Here is a 9,612-nt window from a genome sequence, read left to right on the forward strand (position 1 = left end):
TCCCAGCTACTCAGGGGCATCACTTGAACCCAGAGGTTCAAGTGAGAATCACTTGACAGGAGAATCACTTGAACCCAGAGGCGGAGGTTGCAGCGAGCTGAGATCGCGCCACTGTACTCCAGCCCAGGCGACAGTGTGAGACTCAGTCTCAAAAAAGAAAGAAAGAAAAGAAAAAGAAAAAAAAGAAAGGTAAATTTGCCTACGCAAGGACACGCAGCTACTAAGTGATTTGTTCCATATCTGATCCCAGGGCCTATGCACATTTCCCTACCCAGGCCACCGCCATGACTTGGGAGGCCCCTCTGGGAAAGCAGCGGGAACCCTCCTAGGAGGCTCCGGGACAGAGAGATGCAGGGCTGGGATGAGGAGGCCCCAGGGGGAGGCTGCTCGCTCTCCTGTCCCACAGAGGTCTCTGCTAGGGGTAGCCCTGTCCTGGGACACAGACACCAAGGACTGCTGTCTGGGAGGAGGAGGCTGAGTTGGGAGGGACAATGGCCTGAGTTGATTCTGCAGCCTGTGAGCAAGGTGGGACAAGCCAGAGAGACAGCGAGCAAGCGGGGGCGAAGACTGAGGGTGAGAGCTTGTGCTGAAGAGGCAAGGGGCAGCCTCAAGTGGGCAGGGCAAGGCCAGATGCCGAGGCTGATGGGAGTGGGCAAGGGGACCGGGATTCAGGGGGAGACTGAGTTGGGGGCCAGATAGGCTGGAGCTCCTCAGGTTGGAAGCTGGGTAACGGGGCCTCATTGTCTGCCACACGAAACTCCCCCAGCCCAGCCTTTCTCCTTATCACCTCTCACAGATACTCCCACACATCCCTAGTACCTCTGTCATCTTTCCTAAGCTATGCTCTTTTTCAGGAGGGTGGCGTTTAGGGGAGGGCATTCTGCAGAAATAGCAAGTCTTAAAGTCAGCTCTTGCCCGAGTCCCAGGCTCCTTTGGCGGAAGGGTAGTCTCTCTTTTTGCGTGTTTTAGTGGTCAGCCTGGCAAGGGGCGGAAGGCCTGGGTTTCTTTCTTGTCTTTAGGATGGGGCTGGTCCTCCACCTCCCGCTGGGTGGCAGCCTCCCGGGCCCTGGCGGCCCCAATCCATTGTCCCAATCAGAATAGAGAGAACAGCTTTGGAAAATGACACTATCAATGGTGCTGGGGCTGCTGGGGCTGGGACCGCCCTAATGGGATGAGGTCCCCCACTTCAGGCCTGGGCTCAGCACCTGGGTCAGCGACTCTACTAGGAGGGTGGGAGCTCTGCACCCTTCCCCAGGACCCCCAAATCAGACTCCAAGCCACCCCTGTCCAGAACGTGGATTCCCAGGGATGGGCTTGGGGAACCAGATGCCCCAACTCCTCCTAGAACTTCACTCTCATTCAAAGTTTGAGAGGGAGTAAGGGGTGGGTGATGGGCTGGGAGAGATTTCTGGAAGCTGAGAAAGGGGCGGGTTTGAACCCCCAACTTTGCCCCGCTCTCATTGGCCCTCCCCCCCTCCCCTTTCCCCACCCCAATTGTCTCGATGTCTGGCTCCTGGCCCTGGGAGGAGGGGACAGTGAGGATAGGAGTGGGGAGGGGGCTCGGGCTGAGAGAGACCCAGCTGCAGGAGCACGAAGAGAAGGACCGTAACCTTCAGCCTTGACCCCATACCTTGGTGCCCCACAACCTGGGCTCTCCAAAGCAAGACCAGGGCCCCCACACTGTGCGCCAGAGTGCGGGGTAGGGAATGCCCACAGCCCAAGGGCCCCCAGGCTGAAGGCAGGAGACTGGGGCTGCTGGGGAAGTCGCCCAGGCCAAGGGGCCAGGTCTGGCAGGGACATGGGGCTGCTGCTGCTGCTGCTGCTGCTCCCAGACTGTGGTAAGAGGCTGGGCCATGGGGGCCATGGGGAAAACCAGGGCAGAGGGATGGGGAAGGAAAAGAGGCAGGCATAGGGGTGGGAGAGTTGGGGGGAAAGGTTGGGGGGAGCAGAGGGATGGAGGTGGCTGGAGTGGAGGTGGAGAAACCCTGAGGACAGCAGAGGAGAGGGGTGAGCCCTCAGAAGGGGCAGGCAGGGCTGCGGAAGAGCCATGGGGGGCTCTAGGAGCCCAGGCTTTGGGGCGCAGTGGCTAGAAGGGGACCTGGGGGCCACGTGAGGCAAGTGGCTGAGCAGACTGTGGGGCATGCAGAGGCAGGGCCCCAGAGGCTTCCGCACAGATGTCCCTGAGCCAACTGAGGCTGGCTCAGCCCCTGCCCATGTGCCCTTCGGAGGCTCTGTCTGCCCGTCCATCCACCCCATCTGCCGGGGGTCCTGGCTCAGCCTCACAGGCTGAGTTATTGTATTGATGGGGGTGTGTGGGAAGGGGGCTGTGTATGTGGGTTCACAGCTCTGCTCATGCATTTCTGGGCCTGTGCCATTAGTGTCTGTGGCCCTGTGCTTGTGTATTTGTGACTTTGAGTCTGTAGGGACATCTACGTGTTACCTGTGTTTGGGGCCTCCTTGAGTGTGTGTCTGGGATGGAATCTGTATCTAGAAGACCTGGTGGCCAATGAGGTTGTGATTTTTAATCCAAGTGTGTGTGTGTCCGTGAATGAGTGTGTGTGAGTGTAAGTGTGTTCCTTCCCTATTCAGAGGCCAGGGTCCTGGTGGCGGGAGGGGGAAGGGGGAGAGCCAGGAGTCCTGGGAAGCTGACCCTGCAGGCAGACAGGCAGAGGGGCCGGCAGGGGAGGGAGGGGGCAATCCCATTGTCCCCTGGGTAGCCCAATGCCCACGCCTCAGCCTCTGACCTCACCATTCTGCCCACCCCGCCCCCTCCCCGTTGCCAGGGCCCAGCTGATAGAGGCCATCAATCACAGCCGGTCTGCCAGGCCCACATCGTACCCACCAGCTGGCCAATGGCCCCCTGTGCTCCTCAGATGGCCGGGCCCTGCCCTCTCTTCCCTGTTCCTCCTTTGCTGCCCCAAAGTCTCCCTAAAGTCAAGTCCTGTCCCTTGCCGCTTGCCAAAGCTGGGAGGGAGTCAAAGCCGTGGGGCAGGTGGTGGTCAGAGGGTGGCCCACAGGGGGCCGCCGTGTCCAGGCTGTGCTGGCTGTCCCTACAGGCCATGCTGCAGGCTCCGAGCTGGCCTTCATGCAGGAGCCGGGGGACACAGTGGCTGTGCGGGAGCACCTGCTGGTGCTGCCCTGCCAGGTGGAGGGTGAGCCTCCCATGTCCATTTCTTGGCAGCGGGATGGGCTGGCCTTAGCCAATGACAGCCGTGCCACCCTGATGCCAGATGGCTCCCTGCACCTGGCTGCCCTGCCTTCCCGCTGGAGCCTCCTTTCCAGTGCCCACGAGTACCACTGCGTGGCCCAGAACCGCTACGGGTGGCTGGTGAGCCGACGGGCCCGGGTACAGCTGGCAAGTGACAGGGCTGCTCCTGGGATTGGGGGATGAAAGTGCGTGGGGCACCCACAGAAGGCACATGGGGTCCAGAGTTGCTGAGAGTGGGCCTGAGCAGGGCCAGCCCAGCCATTAGACACAGTGTACACACTGGTAGAGCCTCTGATTCTTTTAGGGGCCCACAAAAATGTTTTAACTTCCTCAAAACCAGAAGAAAAAAATGAATATAATAATAAATATGCAAAAATGAGTCCAGACTGGGTTATATTTGTCTATATTCCAATGCCATTGTAAACTATGATTTAAAATTTTTGAAATGGAGGAAGGCAAAGTGCTTATAGCCCACAGAAGTCCTAGACATGAGGCTGCAGGGCTCCATACTGAAGAGGAAGTGGCAGATGTGGGCATAGAGGTGGGGCCCGGCCCTGGGACTTGGTTGTGGGGGGATAGCCCAGGGCCAGCTCTGCAGGTGCCCAAGCGCCTCCCCCCATCCTCTAGGTCTGTCCCGCTTCCACCAACATCCAGAATCTGTTGAGGTGGAGCAGGGTGGAGTTGCTCGTTTCCAGTGCCTGATCCAGGGGGTGCCTGAACCATCCATTTCCTGGGAGCACAATGGTACAGCCCTGAATACTGCCAACCACCGGTGAGCACCTGCCAGCAGTGCAATGGGATGGCGGGTTGTGAGCCAGGGCACAGGCCATGGAGCCCTGACCTCTGCATCCTCAGGGTCACACTGCTGCCTAGTGGCATCCTCCACATCACCAGTGTGAGCCAGGCGGAACCTACCGCTGCATGGCACGGAATATGGCCAGTACCTGCCACAGCCAGGATGCTCAGCTGACCCTGAGCGGTAAGCCAGGCCCAGTGTGGGCACTGGGCAGAGAGGAGGGTATGGTTGCTGTGGTTGTACATGGGACAGGCAGGCATTTTGAGCACCTATGACATGTTAAGCACTGTGCCAGGTGTGGGAGGGCAGCAGGCTTGAGCCATCCCTGGCTTCCTGGAGCTCACAACCTGAGAGAGAAGGTGGTTCTGTGGGAACCTAGGGTTAGGCTGTGGGCAAGGATTGTCAGGGGCTCCTGGAGTAAGCTACCCCAAGTTGGATGTTGAAGGGTGAGTGGAGAGAGGCAAGCCAAGGTCAGGAGGGCAGGGCGGGGCACTTCCTTGAACAAATGCACAAGGGAGAACAACAAAGTTCACACAGGCAGTTCTGTGTTGCTGGACCACAGAATGGGCAGAATTCAGGTTAGCAAAGTTAATGTTGGTGGGTAGGCAAGGCATACCATGAAAGGAGTTTGGACTTGATCCAGAGGGCAGTGGGAGCTCTAGAGGGTCTAGCGTTGGGGCTGAGTGAGTCAGCCTGTGTCTTGAACACGTGGCCCTCATACACATGGCATGTAGATGTGCATATGTTTGTGTATGTGTCTGTGCTTGCATGTACATGTGCATGTGTGCATGGACATTTGCACGTCTCCTTCTTGGGGTGAGGATGAAAATAGCTTTGTACCTGAGATGAAACACCCAGGGTGACCCCACTTGCAGGCCAAGTGGGGTGGGACAGTTTTCTGCCCAAAGTGAAGGCCACAGCAGAGCCTATGAGGGGCTGGTGCCTAGCAGGAGAGGCGGGTTAGACCCCGCCTAAACTGGAGATGCCACAGGTGTTTGTGAGGGAAAGTCATGCCTGAATCGGCCACTAGGGGGCTCCAGGGTATAAATAAGCAAGTGTACCACCGGGCACCACCGCGGCGCCTGGACGAACTTTCAAAACATCTCCGACAAAATTTCACCGAAGGCTGTATCTTTTTTTTTTTTTTTTTCTGAGACGGGGTCTCACTCCTTCGCCAGGCTGGAGTTCAGTGGCGCCATCTCGGCTCACTGCAACCTCTGCCTCCCGGGTTCAAGCGATTCTCCTGCCTCAGCCTCCCGCGTAGCTGGGACTACAGGCACTCGCCACCGCGCCCGGCTAATTTTTGTACTTTTAGTAGAGACAGGGTTTCACCATGTTGGCCAGGACGGTCTCAATCTTTCGACCTGGTGATCCGCCTGCCTCAGCTTACCAAAGTGCTGGGATTACAGGCATGAGCCACCGTGCCCGGCTGGTATATAATTTTTAAACTGAAGACTGGCAGGGGAAGGGGAACGGTTGTGTTTCTGATCTGTAACTGACTTAGAAACTCGAAGCGAGGGTGGGGGTCAGTGGCTCTTCTGCAGGAGCAGAGAGGAGCCCGGTGGGGTCCCTCTGGCCTGAGGCGTCCTGTTCCTATCCACAGTCTGGGGCAGGAGGGCAGGGCAGGAGGCTATGTCTTTCAAGGCTATCGGGCAAACATAGGATTCTGCTGCCCGCGGAGCAGGGAGACAAATGGCCGGAGAGCGACAGGAGGTTAGCAGGAGGAGCAGGTGCCTGTTGGGGGCAGAGGACCAACTAAAAACTGAAGGCTCAAGGGTTGCCTAAAGGAGCTGGTGTCAGAGTAGTCTTCCCCAGGGGCAGAAGCTGGGGACCAAGGCCCCAAGTCATTCACCCCTAACGCACTCAACTGCACACACCTGGGCAGGCACTCACCCTGGGCATGCACCAGGGTGAGACAGAATTTCCCAGACTTCAAGGAGCTCACAGTGGCTAAAGAGGGGAAGCTCGTTGTCAGCTGTTCAGTGCTACTGAGATCCAGGGAGTCCCCCAGTTCTGCCAGTCCCTCTGTCATTGGGCAAGTTACTCAACCTCTCTGATCCTTGATCTTCTCATGTAAATGGAGGAAGTAACAGTACTCAGCTCACAGGCTGTGGTAAGGGCAAAATGGGACAATGTGTGGGGCTCACAGCCAATGACTGGCATGGGGAAGGGGTTGGCCCGGGTAGCTCAGCCTCCCTTCACTGAACTGTCTGGCCAGGCAGGACACAGCCTCTTTGAATGAGGCCAGGAGATTCCAGGGCAGCCTACAGCCTGTACTGCAGATTGCAAGAGGCAAATGGAGAAAGGCAGGGCCCAAAGCAGGCCTTCAATCTATAGTTGCTGAAAAAATGAATGAACAAAACACAATTCTACACCTTGAGGGATAATTAAAGATGTGTAAGACTTTAGACCAGCCCTTGAGAAACTTTCATTTTAGAAACACATTTTATCTGAGACATTCTTAATAAAGGGCATTTATGAAAGGTTAAAGACACATTAAGGCCTCACATGATACAAGGTAATAAAGAAAATGGGGATGATGGCCTACGGGAAAGCAGAGCTGTGTTTAACACGATGTTGTTCACAACCCTGCTCCCAGTTTGAGGGCGATGCCTGGCACATGGGAGCCCCCAGTGATGATCTGTTGAATAAACTAATGAAACAGGGGAGCATGGTATAAAATGAAGATGTGATTTAGACCCAAAACAAGAGTTACTTTGGGAAAACACTTATGTCCCTCCTAAGCAGTTAAGCAGGCTGAGGTCTTAGGAGGCTGGTCATGCTGAGGGGGGGCCTCCTACTAACTTTGTGGGTGCCTCTCCTGCCCCTCAGGGTGAGGCGCCCAGGGAAGGTGGGGCCACCCACAGGGTTTGTAGGAGAAGAATGCTCACTGTCCTCTCTCTCCCCACCCCCAGTCCACCAGACCTTCGGCCTGATAGCTACTGCCATGGGACTTTGGGCAGGTCATTTTAAAAATCTGTAAGTTGGAGATGGAATAGCAGCTGCAAAGCACACCTCTGAGGTCTGGTGACATTTGTGGGCTGGAAGAGCGTGCTTGGAGTAGAAGTTGAGTACTGGAAGGAGGTTCTCCTTTCCTGATCCGATTTGCTTGTTTCCACCACACAGTGGGATCCCCAAGGCTGCTGCAGGAGCCGGAGATCCTGTCCGGGCCTCAGAACCTGACCCTCACAGTGCACCAGACCGCAGTGCTGGAGTGTATCGCCACAGGTCACCCTCGGCCGCTTGTCTCCTGGAGCCGCCGGGGTGTGCAGCTGCCCGGCCCCGTCTCTCAGAGCCCCGTGCCCTTGTCCTCTCCCTAACGCCTTCTTGCAGATGGCCGCTCCATTGGTGTGGAGGGCATCCAAGTTCTGGGCACCGGGAATCTCATCATCTCCGATGTGTCAGTCCAGCACTCAGGTGTCTATGTCTGCGCTGCCAATCGGCCGGGGACCCGTGTCCGGCGGACAGCACAGGGCGTCCTGCTCGTGCAGGTGGGGAGAGTGCTGGGGGACCCCAGCTCCCTGACAGGAGCCTGGATCTGGAGAGGGTCCAGGGCAGGAGGCAAGAGGCTGGGTCTCATGGCGTCTTCCTCTGTGCTGTTGCCTGCTCAGCTCCCCTTGAGTTTGTCCAGTGCCACAGTCCTTGTCCAAGCCTCCTGGCAGCAGTGCCATCTTCACCTGCGTGGCCCAGGGTGTCCCTGAGCCCCATCTGGTCTGGCTGAAGAATGGGAAGGTGCTGAGTCCTGGGGATAACATCAGGCTGACTCACAACAATAGGTACTCGTGTCTTACCACTCCCCACTGCCCACTGGCAATGGTATGTCCCCCTACCCACCCTGAGCGTCCACTCCCACCTATATGCAACACTCACTACCTAAATCTCAAAAATCCACACCCATCCACAAACCCCCAGCAAGTTACCTTCTACTTCCAGCAATTCCCCCCTCCCCCAGAAGGCTCTGCCCTGACTTCTCCATTACAGGTAATGCCCCCACACAGCCTCCTCCTCTAGGGCCACTCCATCAAGGCTTGGTGGGAAAGGGCTCCCAGCAGCTGAGTTTGTCTCTTTTAGTACGCTGATGCTGGCAGGCGTCTCAGTTGAGGATGAGGCCATCTATCAATGCATGGCAGAGAACAGTGCAGGCTCCAATCAGGCCAGTGCCCGCCTGGCTGTGACAGGGGGCCCAGAGTCACCCCCTGTCCCCAGGGGCCTGCATGCCATGGCTCTACATCTGCCATTCGAGTGTCCTGGGAGCCACCCTTCTCCAGCGGGGACATCATTGGCTATGTGCTGCACCTCCAGCCTATGGGAGGTGGGTGTGGGTGGGTGGACAGGGCTTTGAGCTCAGCGCAGGGCCAGGAGCCAGGAGTCCCCGGCGCCAGCCCACCTCTGCTCCTGACTGCTGATGTCCTAGGCGAGTCCCTCTCACTCTCTGGGTCCCAGTCTCCTCCATGACCCCAGACCCTTCCGGATTCTTCCCAGGCCTCTGGGCCTGTGGTTCTCTGGGCTGGCTGCCTCTGTACATGGTCTTTTGGTGCTTCCTTATTGCTTTTCAGCTTGACTCTAGGCCCTTTCCTCATCCTCATCCTTTCTCAGCTTAGCTCCAACTTCTGTAGCCTCTTTCCCTGCTCTCCTTGGAGGTTTGGCTGGTCCAGACAGGCACCAGGAGGGGCTTCGTCCCCAGTTTGTGAGGGTGCAGGGACATGGCTACTGAGAAGATGCTGCTCTGCTTCTCAGAGCCATCTGGCCCGGAGCTCCAAGAGGCCATGAACAAAGGCACCTCTGAGCACGTCTTCTCCAACCTGGAGCCTGCCACAGCCTACACCATCCATTTGCGGGCCTACTCAGCAGAGGGTGCCAGTCAGGACTCTGCCCCCATCTTTGCCTCCACCATGGGCAGCAGTGAGTGACAGCCTCTCCAGCCTTGGGAAGTCCCTGGCCTCAGGTGGGCAGGGACTGCTAACCAGTTTGCTTGTTTTCCTCTGCAGCCCCTGCTGCCCTGGGCTTCTCCACCAAAGTGCTCAATGCCACCTCTGTGCAGGCCTCCTGGGAGCTGCCACCACAGCTGGGACCCATCCAAGGCTTCAAACTCTTTCACCGCAAGCTACCTGCTTCCCATTTTGAGGGGCCCCTGCTCCTGGCCAGCAGTGTCAGATCCTTCCTCTACACAGACCTGGGTGAGGCTCTGAACCTTCTTGTGCCGCTCAAGGCCCGCCTTTCTCAGTATGATCTTCCCCCAGGTACTGAGCTTCCTGGCCCATAAATGCCCATCCCCTTCACATTCTCCTGCTTCCTGCAGAACCAGCAGCCCTCTATGAGATCAAGCTGCAGGCATTCGATGGCAACGGGGATGGAAATAGCAGTGCCCGCTTTCTCATTGTGTGATGTGCCCCAAGCCACTCCGGGTAAGTGGGGTCTGGTAGGAGGGTAGTAGGGCTGGGGTCAGAGCAGGCCCCTATGGCTGCCAGTCTTCAGGGAGGAGGAGGGCTGAGCTTCACCTCCAACCCTGGTCCTCTCTCTGACAGATGGCACAGTGTCCACAGAGTCCAAGGCTGGGTGCTCTTGCAGCCAGGGTGAGAGCAGCCCACTGCCTGGGGTTCTGGTGGGC

The 9,612-nt window shown here is 57.5% G+C and overlaps 1 protein-coding gene across 1 annotated transcript; it reads left to right on the forward strand.

Annotated features, from left to right (window-relative positions):
- Positions 1-1,573: 1,573 nt before the first annotated feature.
- Positions 1,574-9,389, forward strand: LOC105502115 (immunoglobulin superfamily DCC subclass member 3). The gene is made up of 11 exons (XM_011928493.1): positions 1,574-1,838; positions 3,057-3,359; positions 3,836-3,980; positions 5,608-5,717; positions 7,131-7,232; positions 7,338-7,495; positions 7,656-7,820; positions 8,211-8,316; positions 8,742-8,906; positions 8,993-9,244; positions 9,304-9,389. The coding sequence occupies exons 1-11, from the start codon at positions 1,799-1,801 to the stop codon at positions 9,387-9,389; spliced, it is 1,632 nt and encodes a 543-aa protein (XP_011783883.1). The 5' UTR covers positions 1,574-1,798.
- Positions 9,390-9,612: the final 223 nt, after the last annotated feature.

The sequence above is a fragment of the Colobus angolensis genome, unplaced genomic scaffold, assembly GCF_000951035.1.
Source record: "Colobus angolensis palliatus isolate OR3802 unplaced genomic scaffold, Cang.pa_1.0 Scaffold77, whole genome shotgun sequence".
NCBI lineage: Eukaryota > Metazoa > Chordata > Mammalia > Primates > Cercopithecidae > Colobus > Colobus angolensis.